The sequence below is a fragment of the Canis aureus genome, chromosome 15 (assembly GCF_053574225.1).
Source record: "Canis aureus isolate CA01 chromosome 15, VMU_Caureus_v.1.0, whole genome shotgun sequence".
NCBI classification, from domain to species: domain Eukaryota; kingdom Metazoa; phylum Chordata; class Mammalia; order Carnivora; family Canidae; genus Canis; species Canis aureus.
Genome location: NC_135625.1, coordinates 57,026,507 through 57,042,941, shown reverse-complemented (window position 1 = coordinate 57,042,941; position 16,435 = coordinate 57,026,507). Strand labels below are relative to the sequence as shown.

The window sequence follows — 16,435 nt, the reverse complement described above, 5'->3', positions numbered from 1 at the left end:
ATATCTTCCCTAACTCTGTGGGCTCATTCTCAGAAAGCAGGGCTTACCCCAAGATGTTCTTTGGGCATCCGATTGCCCAGCAATTGTTCTCTATAAGCTCCTTTTATATTTGAGGAAGACAGTGATAGTCTTGGTCAAAGTTGTATTCTGAAAAGGGAGTTGGTGAGTGATTTTTCAGTGATGTTAAAAAAAAAAAAGTTTTTGGCCTCACATGACTGTGTCTTGGAAGCTGTTCTCTCCAGATGCCCTCCATACCCCCTTCCTGCCTCTTTTCTCTCTACTCCCATTCTAGACATGCTACTCAGTCAAGTGAACCCATTTATCACTTGTTCCGTCATGCCTCTATGCCAGCTAGTCTTCTTCAGGGAAAACCCTCCACCCTTACTTATTTTTTACTAGGGCAGATCTTCCCTTTTTGGACAATTTCTTATGACTTTCCCAGGAAATCATTCCATATGCCACTCTGTTTCCTTAGCAGTCAGGGGGCTATGAGTAGATATGTAATTATACATGTGTTACTTTATGGATGACTCTCTTTCTTGAGAATACATGAGTTCTTAAGAAGAGTGAAGGTTTAGTTTTTACTTCTCTTCATGGCAACTAGATGGTAAAATCTGCTCTTGAGTAAATATTGAAGATGTGCTCATGCACTGAAGCCTGTTCTATTTTGTATCTTCCTCGGAAGCTTCCGGACTAACCATTTACTTTAGAATTCTTGCTTTTAAGGTGTGATATGGCTTCAGTCAACTTAGCATAATGTCAAAGTGAAAGTTGAAGTTTACTGTTCATTTCTCTGAAATAAAATGCTTAAGTTTTCTGTGCTTTTGGTTCATATCTGTCTTATGCTAATTCAGGGAAGGTTCAAAATTAGCATTTTATTATAACTTGATTAGAGGTACAAATTGTATTTACAAGTATACATGAGAGCAGGTTCTAGAAACTATCTTTTTTTAAAAAAAGTTGGACACTTTTGCTATATGTGCATTTTGCTGCTGGATGTCCCTGAAAGTGACTTTTGCAATGTTAACCCCTCCCTGGTTTTACTTGTGTTCTAGGGAGGAGTGTTTGGGCTCAACCTGTTCTTCCTTTAAGTTCAAAAGGCCTTCATCGTACAGAGTGGTCAGTGTGCTGCTAGACAGTGATAAGCTACTTACTGTGCATTCCGATGACCAGATGACCTATAAACCCGTCATCTTTTTGAGCCCCAGAGCACATTCATTTGTACTTGGATCCTGGCCTTAAACACCATTTCCCATATGCCATCTTGATGTTTGGTTAAAACCAATAACCATCCATCACTTTCAGGCCACGTCAGACCTGCTCGCGGCTATCATGGAATGAAATATGAGCGCAGCTATTCCACCTAAGTTCCTTTTAGAGGTCCTGAAGGACACAGCTACAATATATCAGATGAATTCAAGGAGACCTATCACAGGAGAAAGGTGGCCTGATGTTGAGAGGCGGGATGAAGCCAAGGCCCTGATGCAATCTCCAAGGTCCTTGGTGAGAGTCATTAGGAACCAAGTTCAGCCCCAGCACCACTTGTACTTGGCACCTTCCTCCCACCTGTGAGGCAAATGAGGACTTTGCTTATTTGTTCTTCCATTTCTCTTAGCCTCTCAGGATTATAGCTCTATCATCTATAATGCTGGGAAATCAAAAATAAAGTTCATCAACCTGAGTTAAATTCTTTCGGGGTTGTAGAGGCAGAGGACTTTTGGAGGGTGCTAGAATTTTTTTAAATCTCTCACAGCACTAAATTGGTTCTAATATACTAAGAATTTTATTATTTTTTTAAAGATTTATTTTTTATTTATTTATGATAGACACAGAGAGAGAGAGAGAGAGAGAGAGAGAGCGTGAGAGAGGCAGAGACACAGGCAGAGGGAGAAGCAGGCTCCATGCCGGGAGCCCGATGCGGGATTCAATCCCGGGACTCCAGGATCACGCCCTGGGCCAAAGGCAGGCGCAAAATCACTGAGCCACCCAGGGATCCCCTACTAAGAATCTTAATATGTACCACTTTATCCAAATGTGAAGGCGAAAGAGTGTTATTGTGGACTCTGGTTATATGGGGTTCACGAATATGAATTGAGTAAGGTGTAACCAGCTTAAAACCCTTTACATATATGAAAAAATCTTCCCTGTTGGTAGAGACTTAACAGTTGTTGAACAAAAATAGTTGATGGGATTCTGTAAAAAAGAATTTATATTTTTCCAGTTTTAAGGGAATGGTTGGATATTACTTTAGAAGGTGATGTTATATGTTTTTAAAACTGTTGGTGACTACATCCAAAGATTAATATATCATCACTAGAGAACATATTAATTTTGAGTTTAATAGATTCTCAGGAAGGCACTTTCAAGAACCTGCCTCATCCCTCCTGTGACTATTGGCACATATTTTACACAGCTGTCTGAAACCGTGACTGGGGAAGACCTGTGAACTTGGCTTCTCTAGCCCAATGCTCAAAGCAAATTAACCCATGAAATTTCTCTTTACACCAGTCCAAACCTTACCAGTGATGTTCTAGGAAATAACTATTGCTTAGCATAGGGCTCTGATTTGACCCATAATATAAATATTCCTGGTTCATTGAGATACTTATGATGTTGTTTCATGGCATCTAATAAACGCTATTAGATGCCTGAGAAGATAAGAACATATTTTTAACTCTAAAATTGACTGCCAGGTGTAGCAGGGGCCAGTAAAGTGGGCTTGCTTCCATTCCTTAAAATGCCTTCCATGATTCAGGGGGGTTGGAAGAAGATTGAATGATAGCTCACTGTATCACCAGACCACAGTATCAACCAAGTGTTTCTTAAGCACTTCATATAGTTCTAGTACTAGAGCTTTTATTGAAAGAGGGAATGTAGATAAAACAAAGAGAAAAAAAAAAAACAGTTAAAACATAGCCCCTGTGCTTTTGGCTTAAGTGCAGAGATGGGGCTTACACATGTGAAACAACCAGAGAACAGTTTTGCAACCCCAGGTAAACAAATGGGGTGTTTGGGAGAGACATCTGGTCTCCTCACTGTTTATAGCTAATTCCAGGGGGGAAATAAGAGAAATGGAACCAACCACTTCTGAAGGGAACACGTCCCGTCCTCTGGCAGCAAGGTAGAAGTTTTCTGCCAGGAGGGAACACTGGATAGGGGGCTGTTTGTTTTTTCTCCAAACAGGAAACTCCTTCCATGCCAATAGTAGCTTCAAAAGGATCTCAGCAGCAGATGGAAAGAACCCATATGCATTCATGCATTCAATTAGCAGGGACTAATTCAATTTGAGGATTAACTCTGTCATTAGAGAGAAACAAAACCTATTTAAGTCTCCCATCTATGGTTACACACTCTGAGTGCCATTGGCACAGGTGGTGGGTGAATATTAGACCATTGTAGCATTTAATGGCCTTCAGATGTGCTGATGGAGTAATCCCATTGATGAGGAGATCCTGGAGATGTGTGCTCTGAGCCCTCTGCCCTGTATCTCAGCAATGGAGGAGAAGCCGGTAGGCCAGGTGTGAGGGATATGGGACTAATTTGGTGAGTGAGTCCTTGCTTGACTGGAGGAGGAAAAAGAGGAGAGATGGTGGGTTTTTTTGTTTTTTGTTTTTTGTTTTTTTTTACATCTGGTTATTAAAGAGAATTTCAGGGTAAAGCTTACCTTAGATAGACTTCTTAATTCAACTCAACAAACACTTGTCTGCAGTGTCTTCTACTTGCCTTTCTTCCTCCTGCTTCAAAAAGCTGATCCTTCAGATAAGCAGCTGGCAGCATTTTGTATTTTTCTGCTGAGATATTCATGACCTAAAACAGATGACGTTGTATGCAAAACACACTACTATAGATGACACAGGTAGCAAAGGCTATGGTTCAAGGTCATTTCCCAATGCTAACCAAAAGTCAGTGTCAGCCCTCTTAATCAAGGCCTGTCACAATGCTAGCGTATGATGTGACCGAATTTTCCAAAAACATTCACAGCATTATCTCCCCATCCCACACATTATTCTTGCCGTATGACTTTGACATTCTTTTCATTGAGATGTGGGGGTCTGTGTCTTCTTAAATATGGGCAGACTTAAGACTGTAGCAGCAGAAGTGACACTACATGATTTCCAAGGCAAGGTGACTTCCATGAGGCTTTCTTGGGATGGTTGCTTTTGAAACCCAGCCACCATTTCAGGGGGAAGCCCAAGCAGCTGGAGTGTCATGCTTGAGGAGCTAAAGCAGCTGGAGCCAGCACCCAGTTTACCTGTCATGTGTAACCATCCTGAAAGTGGATCTTTGAGCTCTCAGTGGAGCTGCCCTACCTGATGCCAGGTGGAGGGGAGACAAACTTAATGGCTGAATATGGCCCAAGTTGCAGATTTTTAAGCAAAACAAATAATTGTTTTGTTTGAAGCCACTGTGTTTTGGGATGATGCGGCTCTGTGTTACTATATAACAAAGAGCTGATACAGATTTTGCACCATTGTAAGAATAATCTTGAAATTGTTCCAATATATTTAAAAACCCCAGTATTTTAATTATTAACAAATAACTTGGCACATAGCTTATTATCAGTTGTCAAAACCTCCCCTAGACTTATATTAAAATGCAGGAGTCTTTCGAGATACCAAATTCCTCCGTTCTCTCACCTCATCTTGTTGAGTATGACTATGTAAAATAATACTAATTACAGTCATTTTCATGAGCTGCTTCTCATTTATGCCTCATTAGCATAATTCACAGTAGTTATCCATACCATTCATTAAGTGAGTGTTAGTTACCTTTGCTGTATCTGATGATGATACTAGATTCCATTTTGGGGAGCTAAGCCTTCACGGTCTGTTGCTCATGTCCCATGACTGCTTACAAAGTAGAAAAATTGGACAGAATGCTTCTGATAAGGAAAATATGGGAAAAGGTCTGCAGAAATATGTATCTGAAAGAAGTAGGCTCTTGGGCACCTGACAATGCAAGCTATCTGTGACTATGCAATAAGTAACTTTGAATAAAGGGGAAGTAGGAAGATGCCCATCATGATCAGACTAACAGGACTGTGAACACAATATCTGCCCTGCATGCCCTCTCTATTCAGTGGCTCTGTCAGCATAAAAAGAGTTGGATCATAAAGGATAAATTGACTTCATTTTGTATGTGATGCATTCATGAAATTTTTATTAGGGGTTATTTGCTTTAGTTTTTGCCCACCTTGATCCTAGTTCAAGAGGAAATGGCATGGTGGAAGGACTTCTCACATAGGGGTCAGATACAATAACATTAAAGAAACTATTAAAAAAAAAAAAAAAGAAAAAAATAAGAGTCTCTGTCATCTGGGTTGCTAACTACCTGTGTGACCTTCTGTGTGATCTTGCAAAAGTCCAGTTACTTCTCAAGCCCATTTTTCTCATCTATGAAATGAGAAGTTTAGGCTAGGGCCCCAAATAGCTCTGGAATATAGAACATGACCACTGCTGAAGGAATGGTTCTCGCATATGCTTCTTGCTTTGTGGATGAAATATTTCGGGGTAAAAAGTATGCAGAACTTGGCAAAGCCAGTGATATATTTATGCCAGGTATATATTTATGCATCAGCTGATTTCTCCCACTACTTCAGGGCTCTACAAGCTACTCTTTGTTCTATGGTGGTTGTTTGTACTTTTAATTTTTTCTTCCACAATTTTTTAAAAAAGATTTAAGCAGCTGCTGTCATTAGTAGGTGACAAGCAATTTGGAAATAGAATATTAATTTAAGGACTGAGAAGCAGCATGAAAGATTAAACTTTTTAAATAGACATAAGTGTTCAGAGTTGAGACTATATGATGTAGTTATTTCAGCTGATTTATTGAGAACTCAGATATGTGGCTTTGCCAAGTCTTGTAGACTTTATATTAAATATTTTTGATGGCATAGCAAAAACTGCAACCTTAAACTATACCTTTGGAAGTAGTCATATGCCAAACTCTACAGCTGTAATTGGCCTTAATCTAACCTCATTTCATAGGTGAAAAATGGTTCTTTTTCTGTGTAGTGAGGTCAAAAACATTAGTATTCCGTAGTGTTCTATGCAGGAGACCATAATAAATCCTCTGGTCCTTGAGCTTATTTAAAAGGCAGAGTCCCAAAGGAACTGACTTTATCTTCATTATTCTAACAAGAGAACTGAAGTTTAGTAAACTTGTGCAAGGTTATAGCTAGTTCATGGTGCTAACCGGCAGTCTGGTTCTTGACTCAGTTATGATGTATCCCTTCGTAGTTTGGACTTCTTGCCAAAAGCCAGTTCCCTGAGAGGATAGAGTTTGTTTTGTCCAGAAGTATCCCCAAAAGCTCCAACAGGGCCTGGCACAGGAGCAGGAGGCCAGCCAGTGCCCCCAGTGGATTCTTTTGTCCCTATCCTAATTCCAGTGGGTAGCCATTATTCCTTCATGCATGATTCCTGAGGATATCCAGACTGTTGGGAATCGAAGCCAAAGAGAGACAAGAAGGAAGATAGTGGGCAGCCTGGGTAGCTCAGCAGTTTAGCACTGCCTTCAGCCCAGGGTGTGGTCCTGGAGACCGGGATCGAGACCCGGGATGGGGCTCCCTGCATGGAATGGAGCCTGCTTCTCCCTCTGCCTGTGTCTCTGCCTTTCTCTCTCTCTGTGTGTGTCTCTCATGAATAAATAAATAAAATCTTTAAAAAAAAAAAAAAAAGAGAAGAAGAAGGAAGATAGTGATTCCTTCCTGGCAGTCCTGACTTCTCAGCTCCAGGATATTTACTGGATAGCAGTTTAATGGAAGGCATAGCATTGAAGGAAAAATCAACCATTTCATACAAATTAATGATTCCACTTCTAAGCTCTAAAAATGACCAGCTTCTCAGTTCTCTACTCCCTTAGTTTCCTGCCTAACTACACAAGTTTCTGTGATTTAATTGTCCAGGAAACTTACTATCCATCTACTCATTTACATCCCATCAGCAATTTGACTTCCTTTCTTTGCATTTGGGAGCATGATTTCCCCAGTTGGAAAGAGTTTTGGAAAAGGCGGGAAGGCAAGCTTGGAGCTCAAGAAATAATAAAGAATAATACTATAATCATAACAACTCATTATTTGTTTTTAAAGCTTGATCTTCCAGAAGGTTATTTTCTGGAGTTGAATACTAATAGGTTCAAGCTCCCTTTATGCAGAGGAAATCTTAAACAACAGTGTTCATGGGGAAGGACATTAATCAAGAGAAAGAAGTGAGCCTTGAGCCTAATAATGTTTGCATAATAGCAACCCTTGGGTGTATTGCTTGACTTAAAAATAAATATCCCCGCTTTCCGTCTCCAGTACAATTGGAAATTATCTGTGGTTATGATTCTGTTATATGATCCTCTACCTGTTCATGGAGACTTTAACCCACAAGGCAGCTGGAAACCAACAAACATAGCAGTGCTTGTGAATGTTGGGGTAGACATTTAAAGAGGCTATAATATGGGCAATCTGGAGAAAGTGAGCAGGGAACAGGTCATAACTCTCTTTCCGGGAGGAGAAGGGTGGGATTGAACTGGCATGGTTGACATTTATATGCTTCCCTGCTTTACTTTTGCCTCTGCAGTGGTTTCTCACCACCTGCAGGATAAACTCCAAGTGCCTTATCTAGACGGAAGAGGTGCTCACTGGGTGGGGGATTCCTCTGACTCTGCAGCACCTTACCTGAGACCACTCTCCACCTCAGGGAGGATAATATACAGCTCTTTGCGGGTTCCCTTAGATAATACAACTTAATTTGCATGTCTTTGTTCAGATCCTCCCTTTGTTTTGCCAGGATGTTCCAAATCTTCTTTGCTAATTAATCCCATTTACCATGGAAAAGTTGGCTTAGGCTTCATCCAAGAAATCTTTGAACTCCACAGCTAATCAATAAGCTTTCCCCTGACTCCTAATATTTTTCGTTCTTTCTGTTCTTTCTCTCATCCTTTTCTTCCCTTCCTTTTCCTTTTCTCTCTTCCCTTCCTGGTGCTCCTTCAATAGACTGTCTTTACTGTCTTGATTTGTTGCTTATATGCACCGAATTTTATTACACAAAGGCTTTAAATTAATGAATTCATTTTTCTTCTTTTCTCCCCCTTTTCTCTTGACTTCTGGAAAATGTTTCAATATAATCTTGAAAAAATGGGCACTCTACTGTTTCAAAATTATAAAGCTTTCATTGTTGGTTTTGTTCTTGCTATAGAGAGATGAACAGGACAGCTATTAATTTTATTTTAAAACTTAAGAAAGTTGGTTCATAAACATTGACTTGTTAAACTTACATGTCTGCTAAGTTAGAGATTAGAATTAGACTCCAATCCAGTGCCTTTTTTGGATTTATTTATTTATTTATTTATTTATTTATTTATTTATTTATTTATGGAGAGAGAGAAAGCATGTGCATGCAAGTAAGGGGCCCGGTTGTCACCATAATGCAAGTCCCTGTGTCCAACCCCGGCCTCTGTGCAGTGCCCTCTGGGAGTCCCCCCTGTAAAGCTCCACAAGGCTCTGGGAGGCCTGAAGAAAAGAAAAGTAAATAGTCTTTATAGGCTATCAAGTTTATACTGTTGTGAAAAGGCACCGCAGTGGTGCTCCTGGGTGGCTCAGTCAGTTACGTGTCCGACTCCTGATTTGGCTTAGGTCATGATCCCAGGGTGATGAGATCAGCCCCACGTTGGGCTCTGCACTCATTGGGGACTCTTCTTGAGATTCTCTCTCTCCCTCTCCCTCTCCCTCCGCCCCTCCTGCAGATGCTCTCTGTCTCTAAAATAAATAAGTCTTAAAAAAGTAAAAATAAAAAATAAAATGATGCTTTGAAAAATAAAATTCAAGTTACTTTCTTCTAAAATTTTGTGTTGTTCAAGCCTTAAGATCATCTATGTTTTCAGTAGTTCTAGAATCTAAATACTTTTTTCTGAAGGGACCATTTCTATTCCAATGCACATGTTCCCTTCAGGAGACATCACTGTCATTAGATGCTTCCAAATCCTGCCCTCTCTCACCAGCTCCCCCTTCTATCTTCTCCTCTACCTCCCAAGTGACTTGTATGTCCACTTTGATTCTTTGCCCCTGGAGCTACATATCTTTACAATTAGTTTAGGCTTCCTAAGACTTTTAGAGTTCTTTTCACAAGAGTCATCAGGATAGATGCTGACCACATGGTTATTTTCCGTAGAACATAATGAAGCATACATGTTCCCTCCTCACTACCTCCAGTCCTCTTCATTTCCATAACAGTAGAAGTTTGTTTCTCACTATAGAGCAAAATTACTAGTGATTTATAGGACCCCAAGAGGACAAAGCGAAAGGAATTGGAAAGAAGGGAGCAGAAACGATCATGATTAGGCACCCAACCCGCCTCAGTAGATGAGTTGAGAAATCCCTGTGATTTCATCCATCATTTCAGTCACTCTGTAAGATTTAGACTTGCTGGTTGATAGATGTAGAAATCGGGCTCAGAGGGCTTCCATGATTTGCCCGCAGCTTGTGTTGGAGCTAAGATTTGAATCTAACCTCTGTAGCTCCAAGTTTTATGAGGAGTGTTCGGGTAGATTCTAGAATGATAGAATGGGTACCTGGGTAGCAAAAGGATGAAGTGAAGGCGTTAGCCTGTTGCGAGATTCAACCTTTGACATGTTTCTCCTTCCCTGATTCCTGCTCCAAATGTAGACTATTTCTGCAAAATATGGATCCAGCCCTTTGTGTATTTTAATGAGAGGGTCTTCTACTAATGGGACATCTCTCTTTTGTCTTCCACAGCAATTTTGCAGGCAGTAATAGCTGGTGATCTTATGAAGGTAAGATATCTTCCTACCCAAACTTTTGGTGATTCTTTAAGAACTTTAACATCGTTTCTCACCAAATTTTCATGATCTCTCATATGTCATTTATCATCCCCCTGCCTGTGCTAGCTGACTTGAAAGGGGAAGGATGCTCTTTTGAGAACTGGGCAGAGAGGGCCAAAGAAGTCTTCACAGCATCTCTACATTTCCTAACAGCGAAGAATGTATGCAGGGGTACCACGCTGGTTGCCTCAACTAGTTAACATGGATCACACATTCCCTGGATGCAGTGTTCAGGGTGTCTGGAATCCCTGCTCTCTAGAAGCTGATATTTGACATTTAAAGGTTTCTTTTTAGATAGGTCTTGAAATGAGTGCATCTGTAAAAATTATCTGGACAACACCCAGAAATACATTACCCAGGCCAGAGCTTACAGCTTCCAACAGTATTACAGTTTTATATGTTGAGAATAACAAGTAAGCAAAAGAACACACTTTGTCTCCCTCGAATACTTGAATTCAGGCTTATATTTTCTTAGTTCGGAGGGAAGGAAGTGGTCACTGCTGCCTCTAGAGGGAATGCAAATTCTGGAGTCAGAATGCCTGGGTTCAGATCTTGGCTCTGCCGTTCACTGTATGTGTGACCTTGTATAATCATTTAATTCTCTCTGTGCCTCAGTTTCTTCAGCTGTAAAATTGAATAATGGTGCCTCTTTCCTTTATTGTGAGGATCAAATGTAACAACACATGTAAAGCTCTTAAGACTTTTTATTATATAGAAGGGACTCTAAAATGCTACCTAGTGGTGTTAGTCTGTGTTTTTTAAATAAACATAGTGGAGATGCAAATATTTGTTATAAACTATAGTATAGTCCACGAGTATCCTAAAAGCTATATTTGGTCTCACATCATTTTCAGGCGTTGGGACCCATGACGGCCTGTATATCCCCGTATAACCTGCACTGGCATTGATCTGCTCTATAATATTGGCAACTGCATGGAGGCAGAGGCTCTTGCCTTACTCATTAGCCTGTGGAGTGTGGTGCCATTGCAGACCGGGAAACCAAAACCCTTACAAGAGAGCTGAGAAGCACTGACCTTGCTTGCAATTTCCTTTGAAGCACATCTGTTGAATAAACTGAGAAACCGCTGTGCTGCAGTGTTAACAGGTTACTAATAGGAAACAAATGGCGAGAAGGTTGCAAGCATCTTGATAAACTGCCATCTTTAGACACATAATCCTAGAAATGGTGCCTGTGGCAGTGTCTAGAGCAGAATGTTACGAGGAACTGTTACCCACAAAAGAAAAGTATTCCCCAAGCAGCGTACCTGGGAGTTTGATGCTGTTGTCCAGCCAGCAGTGGATTGAACCCATATTATCTTGTACTCCCCACAAGGCCTTGTATTAGATGCTTTGAGCAGTCTTACGATGGGATTCCTGCTTCTGCAGAGCTTCTAAGTCAAAAAAATTTTGCAAGCTGCTGTAAATTTGGAGTCTTTTTATTTCACTGTGTGTGTGCCTTTCATTTAAGTAGCATATTTTTCAGGTCTCTGGGTATACAACCACACTTTTTTTTGTGCTTAATAGAGAATTATTTGAAATATGAGCAATTGCTATATTCAGTTGGTTATCTTATTACATTCTCTGTTATAATCATTTTCCTAAGTGCCTAAGAAATGACTACACCGTGGAGCACCTGGGTGGCTCAGTCAGTCAAGCATTTGCCTTCAGCTCAGCTCATGATGTCAGGGTCCCTGGATGGAGCCCCTGCATCAGGCTCTCTGCTTAGTGGGGAGTCGGCTTCTCCCTCTGTGCTCTCTTTCTCTCTCTCAAATAAGTCAATAAATAAAATCTTTTTTTGAAAAAGAAATTATTTAAGTTTATTTATTGAGAGGTGAAATATAGTGACTTAGAGTTTTTCTTACACCTTTTTCTCTCTTTCCTTCCCAAGTCTTTCTTCCCCTTTCCTTTCCTCTTTTCTGCCTTCTTCTGGTTCTCTGTCCCACCCAGAAAGCATTATAAATACTAAATATTGCATGTGTCTGTAAGAGAGAGAGCACACACCAGACAGCAGAGAACTGAAGACCCCAGGAAGCAGTCAGTGTCAAGGGGTATTGGGAGTGGCTTCTGTGCAACTGGGATGCGTCAGATACCCATGCACTGACTTAATGTCTGTACTGTCCAAAGACCCCACAGAAAGGCAACATCCCAGCACCTGATGGATTGAGTCTGTGCTAGTCCATCAAGCGCAAATCCTTTGTGGGTCTGCCTATAAAGAAAGGGAGTGTCATTGTAAGATTGTTATTGACCAGTACCGGATATGCTTAGATTTTGGAGGGACAACTATTAGCTACCTCTTGCTGTCCTGTGGTTGAGGGATACAAGCCACCATATGTTCTTTACTTCTTTTCAACTCTTCTTTTTTGAACTATTTTCAAGGAAGTCTTCCCTGACTCCTTTTTTTTCACTCTGTAATAGCCTCCTGTGTTCTTCTGCATTCCTGTCTCTGTCTTCGACATCTGTCCTCCCCACAGACTGCAAGTTCTCGAGGCCAGTGGCATTTGGCACATGGCAGTTCCCTGGTTGGATCTGAGTGAAATCGTGAACTATGTTTACTTTCTTTGACCTTAGGAGATGTTTACTTTTTTTTTTTATATATAATGTGCGATCTAACTTCTTGGTGATAGATACATTCCTTTTGCTTAGCACCTGCTGGGTTACTTTATTCTTCTTTGTCCTAAAACTACTTCTTAGAAGTTCCAGAAAGACTCTTTTTTGTTCTGCTATTCCACAGTTTGGAGAACAGGAACCCATTTCCACTTTCTGTAATGTTCAGTATTTCATGAAATGAGACTGCATCCTCTTTTTGCCACATTGTTCTCAGGCTGCAAAATCTGTTGGTTGTTTTCCAGTCTGTTCTCGTAATACGGGTGTTTTAGGTTTCTCCTGCAACATTCTCTGAATCCTTCTGGTTCTCCTCCCGTGGATTGTCTCTAGCCTGATTGGGTATAGGTTGGATGATTAATGGAAGGCGTGCAGGCTGGGCTGCAGAGTTGGAGAAGAAAGAGGCCATACATGTGTGTGCTTGTGTATGCTGCACGCACGTGTGCCACCATCTCCCATGGGAAAATGGGAGGCAGCTTCTGTATTTGGTAGCTAGGTTCATTAGAGTTTGAAGAGAAACCCTAGGCTAGGAAAGGAGCTTAGCTACCAGACACCAAGCTATTCCTGTCTCCAGCCTTAATTACTCTTTCACTCAAGAGAAAGCAAAGCCAACATAGGAAAGCATTTTTTTTTTCCTCTTTGCTGCTCTCTTGGGACAGAGACCAGTGCCCAGAAAAGAAAAAGACATCAAACAGAAAAGAAATAACTAAGGCAGCACATTTTCAGTTTTGCTTGGCTGCTCGGTGCCCGCAGACCCTCTCTGGAGTGAGAGGAGACACTGGCCATCTCCTTGAGTGCTAACACAGACCAGGAGTGTTACTTCATCTCTTTGACTTTTCTGTGTCCTCTGAGGCCAGAAACATTTGTGGTTTGCTACATTACTCTTATTTTATCACCGGTTAACTATTTCCCTGGTTCCGGACTCTGCTTGAGCTGCTTTTCCTATGTTTCTTTTTCAGCTAATGGAAAGCTATAAAAATGGAGGCAGTCTGCTGATCCAGGGGCCGGACCACTGCTCCCTCCTTCACCATGCAGCTAAAACTGGCCACGGGGAGATCGTAAAATATATCCTGGACCACGGTGAGTAGGCACAGTAAACCAAGGGTCACTTATCCAGGAAGTCACTGAATTTTCTAAGTTGACTTCAGGCTATCTTCAGAACAGTAGAAATGCTCCCCAACTTACAGCTGACACCTCCTTGCTTATGTGCGGCAGACAGAAGTGTTCCTCACCAGAACCAAACAACTCCTAGAAATAATTTTCATAGCAAAGTCTTTGCAGGATATTGTTGAGCTGATTGGTAAAAAAGACAAGAACAAATGCGTCCTTACAGAATATGCTGGATTGTTCAGGGGAAGAGCTTTAAGTTGCCTGGTTGGGACCAGGTACCAAATCCATGTTCATCGCTGAGCATTCTGAGGATTACATGAACCCGTATTTTTCTAGCTCTTTGGCTTCTCTCTTTTTATTTTTGGTCTGAATGTCATTCATCATTTCAGTTTAAGCCATAGTTCACTCTCTTTGAAAACATCTGGTACTCTCATGTCTTCTGTACTTAGATATTTGCTGGAAGTAGCACATACATGGAAGATGCAATGGTGGCATCATTCTCTCATGGCCCTTTAGAGGCATAAGCACATGGATGGATAACAAATCATGACCAATACCTTCAACTTCCCATGTTTATAGTGTTTGTAGGAATTAAGAACAGGAGTAAAGGAAAAACTCTGCCTGGCTTGGCTCTTTTTTTTTTTGGTGGGGGGGGATTGGAGCAGCCTCTAGCTCTGCTAGATGCAGGTACACAGAGATTCTAGAAGATACTCTATGAGCCCTAGCAGTGAGGCTGTGAAATCCAGATTCAGGCTGTAAGTAAGCATATTAGTAGAAAGGTACATTCCTTTTGCTCCGCTTTTTTTTTTTCTTTTTTTGAGAAAGAGAGAGAGCATGCATGCATGAGCAGAGGAGGAAGGGGTAGAGAGAGAGGGAGAGAGAATCATAAGCAGGCTCCACCCTCAGCACAGAGCCCAGTGTGGAGCTCAGTCTCACGACCCTGAGATCATAACCTGAGCTGAAATAAAGAGTCAGATGTTTAACCAACTGAGCCACCCAGGTGCCCTGCTCCTCTTTTATTCAGTTCCACAAATGTGTCTTTTAGTCATTCAACAAGTATTTGTAGAGTGCCCAACAGGAACTACCTATTATAGACCAGTGTACACACAAACACACACACACACACACACTACACACACAATACAGTCACTATTTTCAGGCAGTTGGAGGTTAAAAAATATATAATCATATGCAGAATTAAATTGAAAACAGTTCTTTATAGATGTTTTAAGTCCTATTGTAAAGCCGCAGGTAGAAAACACAGCTACCATTTGTCGCACACTTATTATACTTCAGATGCTTATACTAAACATCCTATCATTTAATCCTTACAAAGACCTTGTAAGGTAGATATTAGACTGTCAGTTACGCTTGACTCACCTTGCTTTGACTTCAGTTCCTTCCCCCTGTGATGACTTTGCTTAAACCCTTGGCTGGAGTTACGATGGAAAGAATGGTTTAAGGAAAGGAAAGTGTGTTAAAGCAGGTTAGTGATCATTTGACCATTTCTTTCCCCCTTGTAGGCTGGGCTGGACAGTTCCAAGTCTGTCTACCCTGGAAAGCCTAGGTGGTAAGCTGTATTCTTGGTGCTGTGTCTGGGGTATGCATCTTTTCATCTCCCATTCCCCTGCCCATTCTACCCATTGCAATAAAAGCACTTGGGGAAGAGGGGCAAGACTTAGCAATGGTGGCATAAGTTCTGCTTACCTCCTTCATGAAAAAAAAAGGCATAGGTATTTTCTCTTTCCCACAGTGACTTCTCCAAAAGCTGGTGAGAGGTAAAACCAAATGTTAGAAAACAGTCCCAGAGACAACACATACAGTCACAGAGCTTTTATGATTATTTTTCTCTTAACAGAATAGATCTCAGGGCACCTGGGTGGCTCAGTTGATTAAGTAGCTGCCTTTGGCTCAAGTCATGATCCCAGAGTCCTAGAATAGAGGCCGAAGTCGTGGTCATTGTCATCATCGTCAGGCTCCCTGCTCAAGGCCTCAAGGACTCTGCCTTCCGTCTCTGCCTCCTCCCCCTGCCTGTGCTCTGTCTCTGTCTCTTGCTCTCTCTCAAATCAATAAATAAAATCTTAAAGAAAGAAAAAAAGATCTCAGGATTTCTACCATACAAAATGGAGATGAGCTTTAGCTATACATGTTGTCAGTTTATTCCTCTTTAGCTCTAGTTAAAGTACTCCTGATTGCTGTCTTCTTGACCCTTTTCAATCATTTCTTCCTAGTTTGTCCTTTACCCAATGAGATTGAATGCTTGCTGGCATACTTTAAGTGGTTCAATACCCACAGATCCTCTCTCGAGTTAGGTGAGACACTGGCCATCTTTTTGAGTGCTAACGCAATTTAGGATCTCTCTCTCTCTCTCTCTCTCTCTCTCTCTTTTACCTCTCCTGAAGAGCTAGCATCTTCCCCCACCCCCACATACACCCATAGTTCTGAAAACCTCTCTGTATCAGTTACCTATTGGTCTCATTTGATCTCACTCATGAGGCTGTAGGGAGCTGCAACTGTAATTGAGTCTGTATTGAAGACAGACTCCCCCACATATTTGGGGGTCTCAGCTAAGATGGCTGGAATGGCCAGCACACTTGAGCCTCTCTCTCTACCTGTTCTTTTATCCCAGGCTTCTTCACAGCATGATAGTCCTAGGGTTCCAGGAAAGTGAGGATAGAAGCTTCCAGATGTCCTTGAGGCCAGGCTGGAAAGTTCTGCATTATTTCTGTAGCATTCTGTTAGCTGAAATAGGTCACAGAGTTACCCCTAAGGCAAAGGAGGGCAAAATGGCCCCCACCAACCCATGAAAGGAGCTGCAAATAATCTGTGGCCAGATTTACCCTACCGCTCTCCCTTACTCTCTATTTTCTTCAGTTGAAAATGATGAGCTTACTTTCTC

At 41.3% G+C, this 16,435-nt stretch overlaps 1 protein-coding gene across 1 annotated transcript in view; it reads left to right on the top strand.

Moving 5' to 3' along the window:
• DGKI (diacylglycerol kinase iota) overlaps positions 1-16,435 on the top strand; it is a 429,239-nt gene that overhangs the window by 389,189 nt on the left and 23,615 nt on the right. Inside the window, 2 exon segments of the mRNA XM_077850064.1 lie at positions 9,740-9,777; positions 13,386-13,506. Coding sequence (XP_077706190.1) covers positions 9,740-9,777; positions 13,386-13,506 — 159 coding nt within the window.